Source organism: Mugil cephalus, chromosome 7, assembly GCF_022458985.1.
Source record: "Mugil cephalus isolate CIBA_MC_2020 chromosome 7, CIBA_Mcephalus_1.1, whole genome shotgun sequence".
Lineage (NCBI taxonomy): Eukaryota > Metazoa > Chordata > Actinopteri > Mugiliformes > Mugilidae > Mugil > Mugil cephalus.
In genome coordinates this window covers 28,389,725-28,413,139 of record NC_061776.1, presented here as the reverse complement: position 1 = coordinate 28,413,139, position 23,415 = coordinate 28,389,725, and the positions used below count along the sequence as shown (strand labels likewise).

Here is a 23,415-nt window from a genome sequence, read left to right as displayed (position 1 = left end):
CCTCTGCCATGCCGGAAGTTTATTTTTATGCTTATTCAAGTGTGTTATTTTCTTGTACCATTGAGCAAAGCGACCAGAGTCAAATTCCTTGTATGTGTTCACATACCTGGCCAATAAACCTAATGCCTCCTTGATGCCGTTACAGCCAAATATTTACAATTTTAACTCATCAGTCCATCTACTGCCATTTTTCGGCAGCCCAGTTTCACGCATAGTTGAGTTGCTTGGCCTTCTTTTCATGCCAGAGGTATTGATTTTTGGCTGCAACTCTTCCATGAAGACCACTTCATGCCAGACTTCTCTAGACAGTAGATGGGTGTGCCTGGGTCCCACTGATTTCTGCCAGTTGTGAGCCGATGGCAGTGCTGGACATCTTCTGATTTGGAAGGGAAATAAGGTTGATGAGGTTATTCATCTACTGCATCTACGATCCTCAAAATCCCTGACTGTGCGAGTGTACAGGATTGACGCTGGTTTGAAGTTATGTAGCAGAAACAACGCCACTCATAGGACTGGGATTTATACTACAGCCTTTCTATAACTACTGTAGATGCAGTTTTGTAATTAATCGACCTTTATGGAGAAATTCTTGAAAATGGAGGAAAAACAGATTGTTTTGGTATGTGTGAACATGGCCTATGTCTATGGCCAGAATGCCAGAATAAAACCAGACTAGCGGGGATAACGTGGTGTCATGAACCCAGGGGAAACACTGCTTCTTAATACGATCATTATGATGTTGCTATAGAAACCATCAGCATCATACAGACAAAGAAAAGATGTAAATGCAATTGTTTTAACTCACCACAACTTAAACTGTTTAGAGTTTTCCTCTGATCCTGTGAGCCAGGGGTACTTGTTAGTGACTGAAACTGGCTGACAAATTCTTTTCTTTTCTAATGATGTCCAGCTTTTCTTGAAAAGTCCATTTTGAAAATGGCTTTCACAGCCAACCAAATCCATTTCTTCTCCTCCTTCAGCCATTGTGAGCGACAAAACAATTTCCAACACAACTATATTTTTGCTTGTCCAGCTCACAACAGATGCCGCTTGTTAACTCTGGCTAGCACACTCTCTGACTATCCAATCAAAGGGTGTGAATACACTGATGTTGCCTCTACTTGCTAGCAGGCCCTGGTGTCATCAACTCAAAATCTGATAGGTTAAAGCAGGGGTGTCAAACTCATTTTAGTTCAGGGGCCACATACCGGCCAATTTGACCTCAAGGGGGCCGGGCCAGTTACCCAATAGCTTATTACCTGGTAAATAACGACAACTCCAAATGTTTCCATTTGCTTTAGTGCAAAAAAGTACAGCTACATGTAATGAACAACTGTGAAATTTCTTATTTCGTCAAAAATTTTCAGCTAATATCTTCAGTGTAATTTTTGCAAATTCATCCCACGGGCCAGATTGGACCCTCTGGCGGGCCGGTTTTGGCCCCCGGGTCTTATGTTTGACACCCCTGGGTTAAAGCAACAGTTTGATCAACACCTATTTTATGCCACAGTGCCTACAGGACTGATTTTGAAGTCCTCCAGTTTTTTTTTTCTTTTTTTTTGTATCCTAGCAACATATCATGGCTGAAATGTGACTGGATAAGAGCTTTTATGTGAAAATACACCAGGGGAAAAGCTAGGAAAAGAAATGAGCAGAACATTTGCATCATTTAATAGGTATTCATGGAAAATATAATTAAGTCTGTTATTCAGATATGTTTTAGGCCAGCAGAGAAGGCCTTACACTGACCATCCACTGATTACCTGTGGCTACATAATCACTGTGCATGTGTTGCCTCTCCTATTCCTTGATTTCCCACGATCAAGCAGTTAGAAGTGTGTGCTTGTAGGAAATTAGAGACCCATAGCGTTAACATCTGACCTTAGTACACGGATGGAAAAAGTAGTTCTCCATAGATTAACTTATTGCTTAGAGCAAAGAGGCAGATCTCCGAATGACGCCCTTATTAAAGCTGGGCATACACTGTACGATATTTTCAATCGTTGTACTCAGCTCCAGCTCAAACGATTTATGTTCTCACACTATATGGCCCGATGCTCTGATGCGACCTGACCGCTCATATTGTACGTCTGTACATGACCGCACACGACAGGTTTAGACTCACTGTTTCTGGAACTGCAACGAAAAAGAATAAGAAATAGAAAAACACGGAAGGGGGGAGAAGCTCACCTAAAAATGAGAATGCTCACCAAAGAGAAAAGTGGTGCCTTGGTAATTTGCTCCATTCTGTGCGCAGAAACTTCCAAAAAGAGGTAAGCAGCAACAGTTAGCACTTTGGCAAGAGAGGTTGCTTGTTACCCCATGTAGACTATACTACGGGACGCACGATTAAGCTGGAACTCAGCCCGATCCAAAAAATTCTTGCACGAGTGAGAAATCGGCCCGCACAGTGCATGCCCAGCTTAAGGTTAGCAATGAGATAGAAAAGGCTCTTGTTACGAAAGAAACCATGGTCATTGTATACTTTGATATTGAGAAACCATGAGATTGGATGTGGAGAGAAGGATTACTCATTAAAATCTCAAAAAAACTACATAAGTACTGAGTAACTTAATATTGTGAAATTTCTTCTATTGTATTGCATTCAAAGGATATTAGCATCGCAAAGTGCACATTAATTGTCATCAATAAAATGAAATAACCAAGCAAAACAACTAAAACATTTGAGCAATAGGTCATATCAACAGATATTGAACACAAATATAATGAATATATACTTAGCTCATAGTTTTGGCAAAAAAATAAAAAAATATCAAAAGGGAAACATATGGAAACAGTTTTTTATTAGTTTACAAAGCCTATGGAAAGATATGTTTGTTTACGAGATTTAAAAAAAATCTAAATTGTGAGGTTTCTGTGACTTCTCATGAGTTTAATATTTGATTTGACGGATTTGTGATTTCTCCTAATCATAACATGAATTTTCATATCATATAATGTCATATGTCATATGATGATATAATAATCATGAATTTTATGAGATACAAATAACTTTATGGCTTTATTGCTCACTTAGCTAAAATTACTCGTCGTTCCATAGTTCTAAAGAACATAGTTCTTATAATAATAATATTTGAAATAATTTGTCAGTAATTTTGGTAATCATTTTTTGGTCATATTTATGAATGTTTTGATAAAAATTTGGCCGGGTAAGTAGAAAATTACTGAAACCAAAGCCAACCTGCCATAAGACCCAATTTCCAGCTATTGCTAGTCAGGTTGCACATTATCATGCCAAACAAACACAGCTAATAACGCATCACTTAACGTCACTTAAATCACTCAATGTTGAATATTGTGTAAAATCGCATTTATGGCAGTGGTACAAAGAAAAAACCTGCACCAACATAATTGTGTCTCTGTAGTTAGAACAGACCTTTCGCCACAATTATGTAGTACATTCATTTGTTTTAGCTGGCATGATACTTCACATCATGAGTTAGTGAAACTAACAGTCGTCATAAAATGGTAAATGGTCATGCTTTTATATAGCGCTTTTCTGCCTAATCAAAGGTACTCAAAGCGCTTATACAATGAGAGACACATACACAAGCACACACACATTTACACACCAGTGCCAGGTGCACTGGGAGCAATTGGGGGTTCAGTGTCTTGCTCATGGACACTTCGGCATATGGCACACTCCAGGGATCGTACCACTAACCCTACGGTTCATGGACAATCCGCTCTACCTACATACTGAGCCACAGTCGCTCCCAGCTGTCGTAAAGTTACTCACCATCGCATACTTTCTCAAATGTGATGTGATGTTTTAGTCAAAGTAGGCAAAGCATTATGTGGTTATTATTTTTAGACCAAAACCTTAGTGGTCGAATTCAGTGCCCTATATAGAGCACTCAGAATTTCCCAAAAAGCGTCACAAAAAGTAGTGACCATCCCTGTATATCCCATCATTGTGTCTCTAGTGACGGCACTCAGAAGCCTATCAGGCAACATTTGCACTGCACCAAAAGTAAATAGCTTGCCAGTGAAAGCTGTATTTTTGTGTGTTTTGAGTGTATATCTTGAATACCCAGTGCAAGACACAAATGTGAAAATATGAAACTTTTTTTTATCATATTTTTTTCTTTATTTCATGAATATCACATATTTGTTAACAAAGTCATCCCGTTTTAGTAATGTGGTGGCAGTCTGACACATAGTGATGCAATAGCAGTGACGTAATTAACTATGCATCAAATGATGATGTGTAGTGTCTGAAAGCTGTTGGGATTTGAGCTCACTATATAGTGCACTATATAGTGAAACCCTATATAGGGAGTAGTGGTTAGAGAGTGAGTGAACAATTTCGGACAAAGTCATGGTCTCAGGGCTGAGCCAGGAATTAACATGTTCACTCAGTGGTGAAGCAGGTATTTGATCCTCTGAGATTAGCTTCAAATACTGTTGATCAAGAGAGGGTGGACGGGGCCACTTCGCCTTAATTTTTTAGTGCTGCTGACACTTGCTTGGTCTCACAGTCAAACCACCAGGAGAGTTCCTGTAAATGTAAAAGTTACTACACTCAGTTAACGAATACAAAAAACTACTCGAGTACGTTTAACGGAGTAAATGTAACGTGTTACTACCCAAGCTAACATACATAAAGATAGTGTTATTAGCCCTATTTTATTCAATATAATGAAAAATGATGGTTTTATGAATGTCGATGGAGGAACGGGATCATCAGTTTATGCAGATGATGGGGCTATATGGAAAAGGGAGAAAATATCACTAATTGAATACAAGAGGCTATACAAAAAGTAGAGATGGACGTATGACTGGGACTTAAAATGTTTATTAAAATCTTGTTATGATCTTCACAAGAAAAAAAGATGGATAAAGTACAGCTTTGTCTCGTAAGACATGTAGAAATTGGTTCAAAAGATTTCCTGCTTACCTTATAATTTGTTAGCGGCAGCTGGCTGTAAGAGAAATTCCTTCAGTGCCCTTGTACCCTTCAACGTATCCTGTATGAGACCCCAATTGCTAAAGGAGGTTGTCCTGAATTTCCTCCTCTTCACCCAAGATCTTTATACCTGTGTTGAAGGGTATCTATAAACAATGAGTCATGCTTCAAGAATCCAGTTGAGTTGATTTATTCCAATACACAGAATAATTACAGACATCAGGGCTGGGACTTCTGCCAAACCACCATCAGGGTTGTAAGGGGAAGCCCTGATCCTACTATTTCCACACCTTTAATAATACCCCACCCATGCAAGAGGGAGTACTTCCTTAAACATGGATCAGTGGTTCTATCTGTAACCGAAGGCCGGCCATATCTGGTTTTATAGGAATGTAACAGCTCTGAGTGTATGGTTACTATGTAAATGTGGAAAGCTGTAGCAAAGCCAAAACAACTCCTTATATGGAAGGAGCACACTTGGAACACTTGTGTTATACAAGTTGAGAACTAAGGGAATAAGAGAAGAGGAAATATACTATAGCACCTCAAGATAACTCAAATCTTAACATCTCCAAATTGGGATAAAAGACCAACAGAGTGGATATTACTTTTATTTACAGGTGTTGTTCTTATTTCTGTTTTTGGTGGCAGGGGTGATAGGCTGGTTCGGATGAGATGGGAAGCTTCCTAATTGATCAGATTCACTCAAAGAGAGGGGTGCCTTAAAGAAAGGGGAGGTGAACGGGACCAGCAGGCCTCGATAAAGGGCTAAACTAAAGAGGAATAAAAAAAATTTTAAAAATCAAACCAAAAATGAAAGACAAACCACTGGAACACTGATACTACAAATACAGGCCATCAAATGTGTGTGTATATGCCCTTTAAGGCTCTGGTCAAACAGCATACCTGGAGTGTTGGCTCACAAGCACAGCTCAATGCAGGTCAGTGGTCAAAGAGAGGATTTCATTTTTATTAAACCAAAAATGAAGTTGCACTCAAAATAAAAGTGACTGAGCAACAGTCCATTAATCAACTTCTTACAAATCAGTCCATAAATTAATGGCCTACTTCTACCTATTTCTGTCTCTTTGTATTTCTTCCTCTGTAGCGTAACTTGACATTCTCCTGTGCTGAGTCGAACTCCTTCCCTGTTTTCTTCAACTCCACGTCCTTCCTGCAGCTTCCTGGTCAGAGTGACAGCGACACTGTGTCAGTCAGTTTGTCTTTCAGGACATGGAACCCCAGTGGGTTGCTCATGTTTACAGCACTGGCTGATGGATGGTTGGAGGTGGGACTGACAGAGGGGAAGGTCACTGTCTACATAAATGTGACACAGAAGAAGAGCACACATATTACCATCTCATCAGGTGAGCTCAGCTCATTTGTTTTTAAAATATAAATTGATAGTGTTCAGTGCTATTTACTATGTTACTTGTAGTTTTTTTTTCATATCGCTGCTCTTCTGAATTCTTATTGTTTTCAGTTTAATCCTTCACATTGTATTGACTGTGTACTGTTTTTCTTGACAGGCTCAGGACTAAATGATGGCCAGTGGCACAGTGTCCATCTGAATGTACTGGAAAACTATGCTATGCTGACAATTGATGGAGACGAGGCATCAACAGTCAGAACAGCTATCCCCATCCAGATCCAGACTGGAGGGACCTACTACTTTGGAGGTGATGATGCTAAATAAAACTAACCATCCAAAGTAACTGTGTCATCAAGAGGTGACTCAGGGAGTCTAATTAACGTGCGATTAATTGTGTTCTGTCACACACCATTTTTTTTCAATTCTCACATGATCCATACCATCAGTATTTCTCCAGTAGTTGTAAGAATGACCTTGAACCTTTTCCACATTTCTCCAGGCTACTTCCTACACACTCACTCCCGATCACTTCAGCATTCCTTCCAGGGCTGCATGAAGATGATCCACATAGATGATCATTTAACTGACCTAAGGGCCCTGGAGCAAGGGCTCATTGGAGCCTTTGAAAATGTCAGCCTTGACATGTGTGCCATTATAGACAGGTGAGTTCACTTCAAAGTGTTCAAAACTCAAAAAGCAGAAAAGCACAGTGGATGATATTGTAGATCAGAAACTTTTTTGTTCTTGTTGTGTTCACATGGCTCTCTCACCCTATGCATCTCCCTGTCATGTCAGGTGTGTTCCTAACCACTGTGAGCATGGGGGTAGTTGTTCACAGACATGGGATACATTCAGCTGCAACTGTAATGGCACTGGCTACACTGGAGCCACCTGCCATACACGTAAGTCCTTACACAGTGGTTGTTTAATCACTTGACTTAAAATTTGTATTGTTGCTTTGTGTCTGCTGAGCTGTGTGTTGTGCATCTTGTGTAGCAATATATCAGCAGTCCTGTGAGGAGTATAAGCACCAGGGGAACAGTCCAGGGAACTACTGGATTGACCCTGATGGCAGTGGCCCTATTCCTCCCTTCAGAGTCAGTTGTGACATGGCAGGTGGGATGTTGTTTTGAGAATGGTGTTTAAAAAAATTAATTTCATGATATTTCTGATATAACTTAAAAGACTGCAAAACATAATATCTCCTAGAAATAAAATATATATATGTTATAAACTTGCAAAGCTTGCTCCACAATTTCAGAAGCTGGGCTTGTTACTACTGTTATCTGCATGGAAACAAGCATCTGTTATACTATTCTCTGTGTGAAGCTACTTTTTGTGTATTTACTACAAGAAATTTACTAAGCATTTACTAAACAAGCTATAACAAAGGTTTTGCAACTATTGACGACTATTTTCTGATCTTTTAGAGGAAAGGGTTTGGACTACATTAAAGAACAACCTATCTCCTCAGATGTCCATCACCCGGGGTGAACCAGATGAGAAAGCTGTGCTGCACATTACTTACAATGTGACTGATCAACAGGTACACAGCGAATACACTCTTTGACCAACTCTGCCCGCTGCAGATATTGTGTTATTTTGAGTGGAACAGTGATTTCTGTTTTTATAAAATGCATTTTGGGGCGGCACAGTGACTCGGTGGTTAGCGCTGATGCCTCCCAGCAAGAAGGTCCGGGTTCGAGTCCAGCTCAGGCCTCTCTGAGGAGTTTGCATGTTCTCCCTGTGTTCGCATACTCAGGCTTCCTCCCACCTCCAAAGACATGCTCGTTAGGCTAATTGGTGATTCTAAATTGACGTTAGGTGTGGTTGTATGTCCCAGTGATCGCCCTGCGATAGGTTGGCGAGTTGTCCAGAGTGTACCCCGCCTCTCGCCCAATGCCATGGGATAGGCTCCAGTAACCCTCGTGACACTAGTGCAGGATTAAGCGGTACGGAAGATGAGATGAAATGAGATGAATTGCATTTGTGTTAATAGTCATAGCATACAGTCACACACTTATTTAAATGTAAATTTAAGTTGAAAATGAGTGAACCAATACTGTGTTGTAGAGTTTTGATATTAATGCATAGGAGACTACCATTAAATGAAAGTCAAATTGCAAATAATGGATTGCATGAAATAATCACATAAAGACTTATACCGACCTGGGGTCTCATGTACAAAGGGTGCGTGCACTTAAAAACGTTGCATGAATTTCTATTTTCATAAATCTGACGACCTTCACTTCAGTGCGTAGTGTCTCCAGTTTGCTTTCTGTGAAGTTTTTTTTCCTGCCCTACTCATCCTTTTGTTTTAATTTTCTGTTGCGCGGAGAGGGGAATCTCAGGTACAGAGCCCATTTAAAATGATTTGCGTATTTAAATAGAGATGTGGTTTATATGGTTATTTTTAGGTTTTTGCAAAGCACGGGGATTATCGATAGAGTTGAATTTAAATTTGCAAACAATTGTTAGCAAACTGCCATTAAACAAGAAGAAGAAGAAATGGGGGTGTAGACAAGGAGGGGTGGGGATACAAGGGAAAAGTGCTTGGATTCATGTGTATGCACATCTGGGGCCTCATTTATCAAGCGTAGGAAAGGTTCTAAATGCAGCCATATGACTGAAATTTATAATGTAAGTACAAAAAAATCCAGATTCAGAGCATGGTGTGATGAACGGTTGGATAGTGCAGTGGTTAGTGACCCTGGTTACCACATGGGACAGGATGAACCTCCTGGTCAAAATACACATTTTTTATTTAGTTAGTTTAGTTAGTGTAGTTATTTATTTATTTATTTTATTTATTTATTTTTTGTTAATATTTCCCAGAAGTTGCACATTCTTTCACATATTTTGCATAAAGCACAGAGTCTGTTAAAAACGTATGTTAGTGAAATGTTGTGATTGTCATGTCAGCCTTATGATTAATGCTTGAGACTGAATAGAGCAACACTTGCAGCTAATTTAATGTAATTGGGAACAGTTCCCTCTCTAGCATCGCCACTGGTTGTTTTGGTATATCATTACATTTGTTTTTGTTGTGATTAAGCTGTCCTGAAGCAAATATAGAGCACTGAAAATAGAATAGAAAAAACTTTTTTTGTCCCTCACTGGGGAAATTGTAGTAAACACAGCTGGGATATGTGTCTATGTATAGTGTATCCATATAGTGTAATAGTATAGTGTACCTGTAATTGATGTAACCGTGTGTATTGTAGATGATGTTCCTTTTGCGGCTCCTACTGCACATACACTACCAGTCAAAAGTTTTAGAACACCACACATTTTCCAGTTAAATTATTCAGTTTGTGTCATTGCACTCTGAAATGAAAGCATAGAACAAATAAGCAATTTGAGTTGAAAAAGAAATCATGGAATCAATTTACAGACCAAAATGTATTCTAAACTTTTGACTTGTCAAAGTAGCCACCTTTGGGAGATATGACGACTGAACACACTCGTGGCATTCTTTCTACAATAGAAATCAAATATTCTTCAGAAAGTTCTTCCCAAGTCTGTTGCAGAAGTTCCCATAAATATGTGGCACTTGTATGTTGCTTGGCTTTCACTCTTCTGTCCAGTTCATCACAAACCAGCTTGATGGGGTTTAAGTCTGGAGACTGTGCTGGCCACTCCATGTTTTCAACCTTACCATCTTTTTCTTTTTTCCTGAGGTAGTCTTGGAATAGCTTGGACTTGTGTTTTGGGCCCTTATCTTGCTGTAGGTTGAACCTCTGACCAACTAGGCGCATACCAGAGAGTATTGCGTGGTGCCACAGAATGCTTTGGTAGCCGTTTTGGTTCAGGGTGCCGCTCACTCTGTACGAGTCATCGACCCTGGATCCAGCAAAACAGCCCCAGACCATCACACTTCCTCCTCCATGTTTGACAGTTGATGTCACATACTGTGGAACCATCCTCTCGCCCACTTGACAGTGTACAAAGATCCTGCATGATAAACCAAAGATTTGAAATTTTGATTCATCAGTCCATAATACCTTCTTCCAGTCTTCAGTCATCCAATGGCAGTGTTTCATGGCCCAGGAGAGCCTCTTTGTCTCATTCTGACATCTTAGCAATGGCTTTCTTGCTGCAACTTGTCCCCGTCAAACCTGCAGCTTGAAGTCTTCTCTTCACAGCTGAAACTGAGACTTGCTCACTACGACTACTATTAAGCTGTGCTTGAAGCTATTGTCCTGTGAGCAGCCTATCACGCAAGCTGTTAACTCTCAGAAACTTGTCCTCTGATTCAGTTGTGACTTTGGGTCTGCCAGATCACTTCCTGTCAGAGTTTCCCCCAGTGCCTGAGTGCCTTTTGATGGTGAAGAAAACTGTACTCACTGTCACATTGACTTTCTTTGCAATTTCCCTGTAGGAAAGACCTACATTTTTAAGTGTTATGATGGTCTGTCTCTCTTCCATTGTTAATTGCCTTTTTCTGGCCATTTTTGTAGCAACACACTACTTTCTACAGTACAATACTGTTCACCTGATGCTCATGAGGGTCTGGTACCACAGTGTGTTCCTACACTGCTTTTCTGCAGACAGACGGGGTTGTAAGTAATCCAGAAAAGTTGGAACACCTGTAGGAGTTAGTAGCACCAGCTTTCAAGGCTGATTCAACCTTCATTGCTGCAGAACAGCTTTAAATTGTTAACCCACTTCATGTTCCCTGAAAAAGGCCTTTTTGTATAATTCTGAAATGTACATTATTTTTCAGTTTTGGGTATCCAAACCTTTTTTTTTAAATCTCTGACTGTTCAGTACTTACCTTTATACCATTTCAAGCTATTTATTGGGCTTGCTTGACTTGAATTCCAATTAATAACTGGAAAAATTAGGGTGTTCTAAAACTTTTGACCGGTAGTGTATGAAGTGTTCTGGTGGCTAAACATCAGAATTTTAAAATTTTTAAATCACAGCATAAATCCATCAGTATGTTTTGAGGGAAGTTGTTTCGACAGATCAGAATCCTCCAATAGTGCAAGCTAAGCAATGATACTTGTACTTAAACTTTTCTTTTCAGGTTGTCTAAAAGCTTTTCACACCAATCTTTCATAATGTCTGCTAAATTACTGATTGAGAATTTTTATCATTAGAAAAGACCATCAATATGGGGTAATGTGTGACATTTGAGATTGCTGAACACTGTGACTCTCTTACAGTGTTTTCAGATCGACACGGTTCTGGTTCTGGCTCCAGTTCCATTCTGGAGTCTGAGAAACTTGGTGCTTTCTGGCAAACCAGTTTAAGTGGAACCAAAGTGGGAGTAGATCACGTCACCCCAGTGTAGTGGGAGGAACCAAAGTGTGAGGATGTTACAGTAAACGCACACAGTTACAGTAATGGAACAAATAATCTTAAAGTAAATAACATTTAATATTTGGTGGCATAACCCTTGCTTGTAATGACTGCCTCAAGCCTGCGACCCATCGACATCACCAAACTGTTGCATTCTTCATCGGTGATACTATTCCAGGGTTTTACCGCAGCATCTTTCAGTTCCTGATAGTTTCAGGGGGGTTTCTCCCTCCATTCTCCTCTTCAGGAAGTGAAATGCATGCTCAATTGGGTTAAGGTCAGGTCAGGTCCATTCTTTCTCCACACTTTGGCCTTTCCGTCACTTTGGTAGAGATTAAAATTGGTCTCATCAGTCCCTGAGATTGTGTTCCAGAACTTTTGTGGCTCATTCTGTACTTTCTTGCAAATTTCAATCTGACCTTCAAATTCTTATTTCTGGTACAGTCAGGCTCTCAGAACCTTCTTCGAACAGTGGATTGTGAAACCTTCACCCCTGCACTGTGGAGTTCGTTGATGATGTCACTTACTGATGTTTTGGGGTTTTTCTTCACAGCTCTCGCAGTATTTCTGTCTTCAACTACTGTTTTTTTCCTTGGCCGACCTGTTCGACGTCTGTTTCTCAGTACACCAGTAGTTTCTTTCTTATTCAGGACATTCTTCCATCCAAATGGCTGTGCTTGCTATACTCAATGTTTGTCCAAAGCTCTGATTGATTTTCCTTCTTTTCTCAACTTGAAAATGGCTTACTTTTCTCCCATAGACAGCTCTCTTATCTTCAAGTTGGTTTGTCCTCTTTAACAAGAAATGCATACTTTATAGATTTCAACCCAGGCCAAAAAGTAGACTAGTCATGCAGAGCTATTTAATGTTTGAACAATCAACCTTAAAGGCAACACCTGGTCAACAAAATCTGGTTCAGGAACTGGAACCGGCACGGAGCTCTGCCCGTGTGAAAGCCCTATTAATGGGTTTTATGTGTGTTCCACTGTTCTACCACTAGATTTACACAAGTAAGTGCAAATTGATGAATACCATACTTTGTGTTGGCATGTGCTTATGCTCTCTTTATGCACACATTTGTGCATATGCACGGTTGATAAATGAGGCTCCAGGATCTTTTACAGAGCAGCATTTTTTAGTAAGAAATCCACACAAGTCTTTGTACATGAAGCCCCTGTACTCTACTGGTTCACACAGTGAATTTTGTTGTCTGTTCCCATTTCATCAATTTTAAAGCATTAAGGTCATGTGGTGCTCCCCGTTCTACTACACAAAGGTTGTTCCATCTTTTATGGTTAAAGCTGAATATTATTGTATTTTATAAAAGAAAACATTGAAGAAGTTCCCTCTTTTACCATTTGTGACCAGGTACTGTCAGTCACCAGCAGTGCGGAGAAATGTGAACAGTATGTAGCCTATGCCTGCCGGATGTCTCGTCTGCTCAACAGTCCAGGTGAAGTATCCACATTGAAGCCTTCTAGTAAACCCAAGTATTTTGTGTGCGTGGCTTAATTTGGGAAGCTGGAGAAAAAAAAAAAAAAAAACATGCAACAAAATATTCTTATACTGAAAATGTGTGATAAGCAGTCACATCACCAGAAAAGAAAAGCCAAATAAGTGGCTGTGTCACATGTCACATACAAACCAAAATATGAATTTCCATCATTCGAGCGTCAACTTCTAGATGCTAAGAAATATGAAATAATCTCATAATATTTAATAACTATGAACTGCACAAGTTTAATATACAAAATACATTTACAAATAAAGCTTCTTCAAGGCTCAAAAGCAATAGATGGGATGGATTAAGAGAAGGATAATCGGGTCACATTTCCACATAAAACGGCAAACAGAATGGCTGTTCTGACCTTGGACTTTAATCACGTGACTATGAGAACCGATAGAAATTAGAAATTGAGGATTAAATTACCAGGAGCAACTGTGCAACCTTACACCCAATGTAGTAAGTGACTTGGCAAAGCAGGAGAGGAAAGAGCTAATATTAAGCTTAGGTTAATGGATACCAGAGCGAAAAGCACAGACAGGGATCTATCAGAGGAAAAGTGAAAAAAACAGTTGGCACATTTTAATACAGTCATGAGCATTATTCTTACTGAATTCTATTTTAAGTAATATATGTATGTACACACAGTACACTTGTTCAACTGCTTGTTAACACAAATAGCTAATCAGCCAATCACATGGCTGCGTTTAGGCATGTAGGGGTGATCAAGACAACTTGAAGTTCAAACCAAGCATCAGAATGGGCTAGAAAAGGGGATTTAAGTGATCTTGAACGTGGTATGTTTGGTGCCAGATGGACTGGTCTGAGTATGTCAGAAACTGCTGATCTACTGGGATTTTCACAGACAACCACCTCTAGGGTTTACAGAGAAGGGTCAGAAAAAGAGAAAATATCCAGTGAGTGGCAGTTGTGTGGATTAAAATGCCTTGCTGATGTGAGAGATCAGAGGAGAATGGGCTGACTGGCTTAGGATGATAGAAAGGCATATGTTACGTCCCGGCTCGAGAGGCAAAACATAAAAGTGGAGACACATGGAGTTTCAAAAAGTATTTATTTTACAAGAAGGGACAAAACAGGTGAGCCATGGTGAGCTTCTGCAGTGGAAAAGTCATCACCTGGGCCTCTTCAACAGGCCTTTTAGTCAGTCTTCTCAGGTGTAGCTGATTAAGGTGATTAGGCACAGGCCAAACACACCTGTATAGCCAGTGAAAATGCAGAGGGCGTAACACCTCCACCCTCAAAAGGGATCCTCCAGGAGCCCTGAAAATAAACAAAAGCCCCTCTGCAATCATGCCCCATGGTTCAAGAAAAGCAGATATCGATGCCCTTAAATCACAAATTCGACGCCAGATACGAAGACACACTATGACTTATAACATAGCGCACAGTCACAAACCAAATGATTACTTAAACCAAGTTACTAACTTAAACTAAGATTAGCAACACGTAATCTTAACACAGTGAACTGTCCTCACCACGGCCTAATGGTCGCACACACAATTTACAAATACAAAAAAAATTGAAATGTCCCAACACGAGAAATGTGGCACCTCACCAAACAAAGTTACGGCCTTCACCCAGCTAGTAACATCAGAACAGCAGCCACCAAAATTGGGCTGACGTCAACACTAAAAGGTCACAAACACAGAACAAAGCACCTGCATTTGCTGATGTTCACACAGTGGGCATGTTCACACAAAACTGCTCCTTTTAGCTCGCCGAAAATATTCCAATCTTGATAAAGAACATAGTAAAACCAAGACCAGTGAATTCTACCACAGGCCACCGCAACATTAGAGGTCGTTGCTCATGGATTGACTTCCCAGAACTTATCTGGTTTCCTCTCTACCTCAGACTTAACTTCTACCCAACTAGTCCTTACCTAGTCTTCGTCGGCTTTCCCGGGCACGCCAGGGGCCACCCCAGGGTTACCGCACAAAAATAATAAAGTGGTGATGGTCCCACCAACACCCAGAGGCTTCCTACACTTAACAAGTTCACGTGTCAACATGAGCAACAACCGACCTCTCAGAAAAACATGACAGCCACAGCAATTAAAGCTTCAGGTAATCTCTATTCTCACCCCAAGAAAAAACTCCAGCATACGGTCTCCACAAAAAAAAGTCCAAAATGATCCCGGATGAGCCCCCATTTATGTTACGTCCCAGCTCGAGAGGCGCAACATAAAAGTGGAGACACATGATGGAGTTTCAAAAAGTATTTATTTTACAAGAAGGGCCAGAAAAACAGGTGAGCCATGGTGAGCTTCTGCAGTGGAAAAGTCATCACCTGGGCCTCTTCAACAGGCCTTTTAGTCAGTCTTCTCAGGTGTAGCTGATTAAGGTGATTAGGCACAGGCCAAACACACCTGTATAGCCAGTGAAAATGCAGAGGGCGTAACACATACGTAACTCAAATAACCATTTGTTCCACCCGAGGAATGCAGAATACCATCTCTGTGTATTTTCTTTTGGGATGTGGTGGAATGGGAGATTTGCATCATAGATGTACAGTCGACCAATCTAAAGCAACTGTGTGATGCTATCATGTCAATATGGACCGAAATCCCAGCTGAATGTTTCCAACACCTTGTTGAATGTATGCCACGAAGAATTAAGGCAGTTCTGAAGGCAAAAGGGGGTCCAACATTTTACTAGCAAGGTGTACCTAATAAAGTGTCCTGTGAGTGTATACATAAATATGTATATATATATTATGGCTGTCAACTGATTAAAAATTTTAATCTAATTAATCACAAGGTTTCTTGAATTCATTTTGATTAATCACATCCCAAATATGACTGAAAAAAATCAAATTTTCTGTGTTCTGTTCTCAGAACTGAAAGATAAATGACAGGAAGCGGATATCTCATTTGTTTTTTTATCACTGACAAATCAAAAAACAATTATTTAATTCTAAACAACTTTGGCCAAGAGCCATTGCTCTTTTTTTTCTAGCAAATACAGGATAGGTGAATGGCACGTTTTCTTTTTGAACAAATAACACTTGCACAATGACATATGGCCCTTTTTTACCTTTTATTTATTCATCTTTTAGTCAGTTGCTAAGGCAAACTAACTGGTTAACATTTTCTGAATGTAAAGCAGACCATTTCTTCTGAACAATATGGCCTGCGACTGAGAAGAGTCATTGACATGGAACCGTGGATGCAGGAGTTGCTAGATGTTTGCGGGCAACCAGGGCCAGCTTGTCATATGCTTCTGAATGAGCAGCCACCACTCAATGTGGCAGTCCTCCATACTTAGGCTTGGCTCTGCTCTGTACCTGTGTATCTCTCTGTCAGGTTGCACCTCTTCATCTGAATCTGAGCCCATCTGTAGAAAGTAAGTTTTCTTCCTGGGTGGTCCATCTTGAGAAGTCAGCAGAGACCTTCTGGGTGATTGTTCATACAGCATGCCTCCAAGTGAGGTCCACACTTCTTCCCTTTCACTCCTGGGCAGACTCTTCAAGTCTTTGAAGCATGGATCTGGCATCGTTGCAAGCTTGAGCCATGCATTGTTAATACTTTTTTGACAGGAGGCTAGGCTTTCCAAGAAGATTGTCCTAAATCTTCAGTCTTCTTCAGAGACCTTCATCACTTGACGCAGGTGGCAGAGGGCATGCAGTACTACTGAGCAGGAGATACAGGCCTCTCCACCCAGAATCTCAGTTATATACCTGCAGCAGAATAACACACACACACATAAGTTATTTGAACACCAGTTTGTATGCTAGCAAATCAGTTAAACATTTAATTTGAGCTTGATCAGTTCAATTTAAATTGTTGCGCTGTGTCTGAAGTGACAAACAAGTTTGCAACACTTGGCCAACACATTTGCAAATCCACTATCGGAGAGCCTCACGTTGATGCTTCTCTGTAGCATGTGAGCGATGCAGGGCATGTGCTCATATGGCAGAAGTTTAGCCACAGCTGTCATATTGCGTGCACTGTCCATCACTATAGTTGTGATTTTTCTTTCAATTTTCAATTTTTCCTTCAATTTTCAAATTTCAATTTGTGGTTTGAAACTGTTACCGCTCTTCTGTTTTCGTTGCTTTTAAAGCAAACAACTTCAGTTCCCAAGTTTTAGTGATGTGATGCGCAGTCACATCCAGATAAGTGTTGTTACTCACGGAGCAACAGATTCCAATGAAGCCAAATTCTCTTCCTTCGTTTTTCTTTTTAGCGTCATATAGTTAGTTGATTTTAGTCATCACTGTGCCTCTCGACGGTGGCTTGTTGAGTGCGTCTAAAGTTGCCACTTTCAAAACTTCTGCGAGGCCCATGTCCTCGACAATACTAATCGGTCTACAGTCCTTGGCTATCCACCTGGCAATTGTGTCTGTCAGCTTCTCAGATGTAGACTTACTTAATGCCCTGTGTTCGGTGAGGGTGGTCTGCCGCATGCCAGGCGTAGCACCTAAAGTTGAAGCCCCAGCAAATAAAACAGCCCCATCATATATATATGTGTGTAAGTGTATATATATGTATATATGTGTATGTATATGTGTATATATGTGTATGTATATGTGTATATATGTGTATGTATATGTGTATATATGTGTATATATATGTTTATGTGTATGTATATGTGTATATATGTGTATATATATGTTATATATATATATATATATGTATATATGTTTATATATATATATGTGTGTATATATGTATATGTGTGTATATATATGTATATGTATGTATGTATATTTGTATATATGTGTATATGTATGTATATGTATGTATGTATATGTATGTATGCATATGTATGTAAGTATATATGTGTGTGTGTGTGTGTGTGTGTGTATATATATATATATATATATATATATATACACACACACACATAGGTTCATTGAAAGTTTGGGGCTGCATTTCTGTCAATGGAGTTGGAGATTTGGTCAGGAGTAATGGTTTCCTCAGTGCTGAGAAATACAGGCATATACTTATCCATCACGCAGTACCATCAGGGAGGTGTATGATTGGCCCCAAATTTATTCTGCAGCATGACAAAGACCCCAAACATACAGCCAAGGTCATTAAGAACTATCTTCAGCATAAAGAACAAGAAGTGATGGCATGACCCCCACAAAGCCTCAAAATCGTCAAGTATGTCTGGAATTACACGAAGAGACAAAAGGATCCACAGAAGATCTCTGGTTAGTTGTCTAAGATGTTTGGAACACCCTACCAGCTGAGTGCCTTCAAAAATATATGTGCAAATATACCTAGAATTGATGCTGCCTTGAAGGCAAGGGGTCGTCACACCAAATATTGTTTTAATTTAGATTTCTCTTCTGTTAATTCGCTACATCTTGTTAAGTGATGAAAATAAAATTAGCAGATTTCTATTTTAAAGCATTCTTAGTTTACAGTATTTTTCACACCTACAACTTTTGCACAGTACTGCATATGTATATATACACACACAATTGGAAAGAAAAAAGGCACCATCTCCAAAAGACAGACAAACAAAACAAACTGCTAATACAGTCTGTTTTAAAAGTATGGGATGTACTCTAACTCATGAATTGAACCAATGAAAATGAGAATAAACTAACTCCAGCTTGGTTGGTTTGCCTCACAGGTGGTGCCCCATTTACCTGGTGGGTAGGAAGAGCCAATGAGAGGCACTCCTACTGGGGGGGTTCAGGACCAGGCATACAGAAGTGTTCCTGCGGTATTGAACACAACTGTACTGATCCCAAATACTACTGCAATTGTGACGCTGACCTACCCTCTTGGTGAGTAATTATTACCATTATTAACCATTATTTTTTATCATGATAACAAGGTCCAATGTGTAGGATTTAGGGGTAAATTAAATGTTATTTATATTATAGGGGTGGACGATATGGCAAAAATTCACCATTTTTTTAAAACAAAATCACAATTTCGATTTTATCACGATCTTAAATTGAAAAATGAAAGACAGACAATTTTTCTCTTTCGACGCTTGTCCTGGCCACAATTTACACACCAGACACAAGATTTTTTCCACAGTTGTAGACAAACTTGTTCTGTCTCTCACAATGTGCTCAGCAAAGCAGAGAGACAGAATACGGAATTTAAACTGGATCCTCTGTTCGCTATGCTGTAGGGGCTAGAGCCTCGGTCATTGCCCCGTAGCCCTAATAAGAAGAAGAAACACGCGGTATAACATTAGGGCAGCTATGCATTGCCTCGTAGCCCTAATAATAAGAAGAAACACGCGGTATAACATTAGGGCAGCTATGCGTTGCCTCATAGCCCTAATAAAGCAGATATGCTTCTTGCAGCATGTCTGCGTTCTTGTAGAGGTGGACCTTGAAGACCACATTTAACAGTGATTTAAACTGAAAATATTGCCTCGATCTTTACTGATTGGCTAAGTGAAAACCATATATGTTACCAAAAATGGTTTCTTGAACCAGCAAGAACTAAGGCTAAAAGAACCTGAGAGTTTGTGGTTTGTGTCCTTTAGCAAGGCACTGAACCCCCAGTTGCTCACAGTGCATGGCACTAGTACCTAATCTCCCTTCGGGCATGTTGAGTATGAACCGGGCCTAATGCCTCCCAGTAAGAATGTCCGGGTTCAAGTCCGGCTCGGGTCTTTCTGGGTGGATGCATGTTGTTTTGCATGTTCTCCCGGTGTCTGCGCAAGTTTTCAACCACCTCCAAGACAGGCTTGTTAGGTTTATTGGTGATTGCAAATTGACACTAGGTGTGAGTGTGAGGGCAAATGGTTGTTTGTCTCTGTGTTAGCCTTGCATAGACTGGCAACCTGTTCAGGGTGTACCCCACCTCTTGCATGATGAGCTCTTATATGCACAATTTACCAATGTGGATTGACATTAGCTGCGTTGCCTTAACTCTGAATTGTAAAACTGTATGTAGTAGTGTTACTGCATCTTTACACACAGCAACATACATTGAATTTGTCTAATCGCGGCTATGGTTCAGTAGGTAGAGCGGATTGTCCATGAACCGAAGGGTTAGCGGTTCGATCCCCCGAGTGTGCCATGTGCCGAAGTGTCCTTGAGCAAGACACTAAATCCCCAGTTGTTCCCAGTGCAACTGGCGCTGGTGTGTGAATGTGTGTGTGCTTGTGTGAGTGAATGGGTGGATGTATCTCTGACTGTAAAAGCGCTTTGAGTACCTTTGAGTAGGTAGAAAAGTGCTATATAAGAGCAAGACCATTTACCATAATCATTAATGTCAAACAGTAAAGTTACGAGTTTTATAAATCACATGATTTCTCAATCTAAACTCCTTCGGATGTTGGGTAGTGTAACATCAACCTAACTTTTCTTTGTCATGCGTCTTTGTGTGTCTGTGTTCATTCATGTACATTTACAGGAGAGAGGATGCCGGCCTGCTGGTCTACAAAGACCATTTGCCAGTCAGTCAGGTGGTAGTTGGTGATACACGCAGAGCGGGGTCTGAGGCCAAACTGACGATAGGACCACTGAAGTGCCAGGGAGACCGTGAGTGTTTCTGACTTATTCAATTCAATTCAATTCAATTCAACTCAGTTTTATTTATAAAGCGCTAATAACAATACAAATCGTCTCAAGACGCTTCACAAAAACCAGCCTGCAACCTCCAGAGCAGCCTAAGTGCGACAGTGGCAGGAAAAACTCCCTTTTAACAGGAAGAAACCTTGAGCAGAACCCAGCTCATATGGACCCATCTGCCCGAAGGCCAGCCGGGTAGAAACAGAGAAGATAGAGAGAAAAGAAGAACAGGAGAAACAAGATAAACAAACTTCTGTCATAGATACATATATCAAGCTGAAGGAAACATGTAGGGTCTAGTAATATAACACATAGCTGATGATCTATGAGACAGTTTGTGAGTATATATGAGATATCATCAGATAAATATTAATAATTGATTCCATATCCTGCCCCTGTTTTCTAAAGGGAATTTCTGGAATGCAGCCTCCTTTTCAAGTCCTGGTTCCTACCTCCACTTCCATTCTTTCAGAGGAGAAACCAGCTCTGATATCTCCTTCTACTTTAAGACATCTTCCACTCATGGAGTCTTTCTGGAGAACCGAGGAACCTCCGACTTCCTTCACATCGAACTCAGAGGTATGTCTGGATGTACACTGCACAGCTTCACTCCTCTGTTCTCACTTGCTCCTACATATTTCAGTCCAAATCCTGTGTGTCTCAAGATGCTTCATTGAACCGAGAATTTTAAACCCCCAGATGCAAACAATTAAACAGTGGAAAAGAAAAAAAAAATAATACTTTAAGGAGAACCCTAACCCATCTGCTTTAGGCTGGGTAGGGAAATTGACATCAAAAAGGAAGAAGAGGAGGACAGGAAGAGCAGATGGATTTCCTTCAAATAAACCATACATGCAGCAAAAAACACGACACAAGAGTACATGAGATTATTAGATGTAGATTTTAACTCTAAGTAGACTTTAAACTTTGTATTATCCTTTTTATTATCATTTTTTTTTTAAATATTTTTAATTTTTAAACTCAAAATGAAAAAAATAATTACGACCTTAATCGGACTATAACAGGTGAACTTAAGTGCATGTAAACACGTTACTCATTATCCGATTGAGACATCCAGATAATGCGAATGGAATCGGAGTTTTCAATCGGATAATGTGTGTTCACATGCTCCACTCTGCTGGTGTGTGACCCCGGAACAAAAACATCCAAGAAAGCCAACCACACAAGAAGAAGAAGAAGAAGAAGAAGAAGAAGAAGAAGAAGAAGAAGAAGAAGAAGAAGAAGAAGAAGAAGAAGAAGAAGAAGAAGAAGAGAAACGGAGCAGCTAGAAGAACCGTCAGAGGGATATCAAGGGTTTTACCTGCACCAGAAGTAGCGCGAATATTACGCAGGAGATTAAAAAATGTGATATTATCCCTATGGCTGTTGTTTGAAATGCTGGTCTGCTGCATGAACAACTCTTGTTTATTATATCTCGTAATAGGTCAACCGGAAATCGGGTCAGATAGTTACATGGTCTGGTATGTTGCAGATCTGTATTTTTGAGAAAACTTAAGAAAAGGCCCCAGATTTCATTAAATTCACCAAGCTTATGTTTAAGACTATAAGTATTAGATAGATCTCGTTATAAAGGTTTGTGTGACTCGTACCAGGTTTGAATCCTGTGTGTCCCCAAATAGGCTCTAGACAAGACAACGGTTGAGTGTCACCTACAGCATTATGAGCTTCATGCCGTACCATCAAGGAATTTCTAACAAATGGGTTTGGTGTGTTTTTCTTTAGATTCTTAAAACATTCAGAATATAAATATGAATCTAACGGTCGCCCCCTTGTCGACAATGTTTCCATTTTAACCCGAGATAACTCTGAATGTGATAAGAACTACATACGGGCAGCCCTATGCGTCATATTAGATTGTCTGCCATTTTGGAATTTGTGAAAAACCTTTAGAGATTCACGGGTCGCAAGATTCTCACGAAAATCGGCACAGACTATCTTCAGACCAACCCACACAAAAGTTACTAGGTGTTTTTTTTAATTTCCACTTTCCAATCGAAATCAGCGGCGAAGGTGCAGTTTTCAATATGAGCTCATATCTCGGCAACGGTGTGACATATTAACATCGGTCCTGACCCAGTCCCAAGTGGACACAATGAATCTGGTGTCATTTGGCCTGTAGGGGGCGCTGTAATTACAAAACTATTGTTTTTGCTCATATCTCTTGACGACTTATATGTATATATTTATACATTTGAAATGACTTTGTGACATCCACAGGTACTGTGGGATGCCCCATGTATACTTCAGGCTAACTTTTGATGTTACCCCAGTACCATCAGCGGTGAAGCCGCCAAACAGGATGTTTTTTTATATATCGGCGACCTCCGAAGACCAAATTGGCTGGACGCTTCAGGACTCCGTCTTAAGTAGGCACAACGAATTTGGCGCCGTTCAGCCACTAGGGATTTCAGAGTACATTTTTATGACTGCTGATACTGTGGAATGTCCCCTTTCAGGATCTGGCAAAGCTTTTCACGCATTTGCAAGAATTTGGCCAACGTATTGGATTTTGTCAAAAACTTTTAAAAAGTTTTACGGGTTGCAAATTTTGTCTGATTCTCACGCGAATCAGCAGAGACAATCTTCAGACCGATCCGCACGAAAGTTAGGAGATTGATTTTTCGATTTCGTTTGCCCGCTACTGACTACCAGGAAGTCAGCTCGTATTTCCGCCAATTCTTCGCCGATTCACTCGAAACTTCTCGTCAAGGCTTATGGCCAATGTGCTTGGACCCCCACATTGCTGCATGCAGCTATATTTTT

At 40.1% G+C, this 23,415-nt stretch overlaps 1 protein-coding gene across 3 annotated transcripts in view; it reads left to right on the top strand.

Moving 5' to 3' along the window:
• The window catches only part of cntnap2b (contactin associated protein 2b), an 85,186-nt gene that overhangs the window by 31,400 nt on the left and 30,371 nt on the right, over positions 1-23,415 (top strand). For all 3 annotated transcript variants that reach the window (XM_047588478.1, XM_047588477.1, XM_047588479.1), the window contains 10 exons: positions 6,039-6,297; positions 6,460-6,609; positions 6,802-6,964; positions 7,098-7,204; positions 7,299-7,418; positions 7,733-7,848; positions 12,978-13,062; positions 18,723-18,879; positions 20,474-20,601; positions 21,040-21,210. In XM_047588478.1, coding sequence (XP_047444434.1) covers positions 6,039-6,297; positions 6,460-6,609; positions 6,802-6,964; positions 7,098-7,204; positions 7,299-7,418; positions 7,733-7,848; positions 12,978-13,062; positions 18,723-18,879; positions 20,474-20,601; positions 21,040-21,210 — 1,456 coding nt within the window. The remainder of the gene's footprint in view (positions 1-6,038; positions 6,298-6,459; positions 6,610-6,801; positions 6,965-7,097; positions 7,205-7,298; positions 7,419-7,732; positions 7,849-12,977; positions 13,063-18,722; positions 18,880-20,473; positions 20,602-21,039; positions 21,211-23,415) is intronic.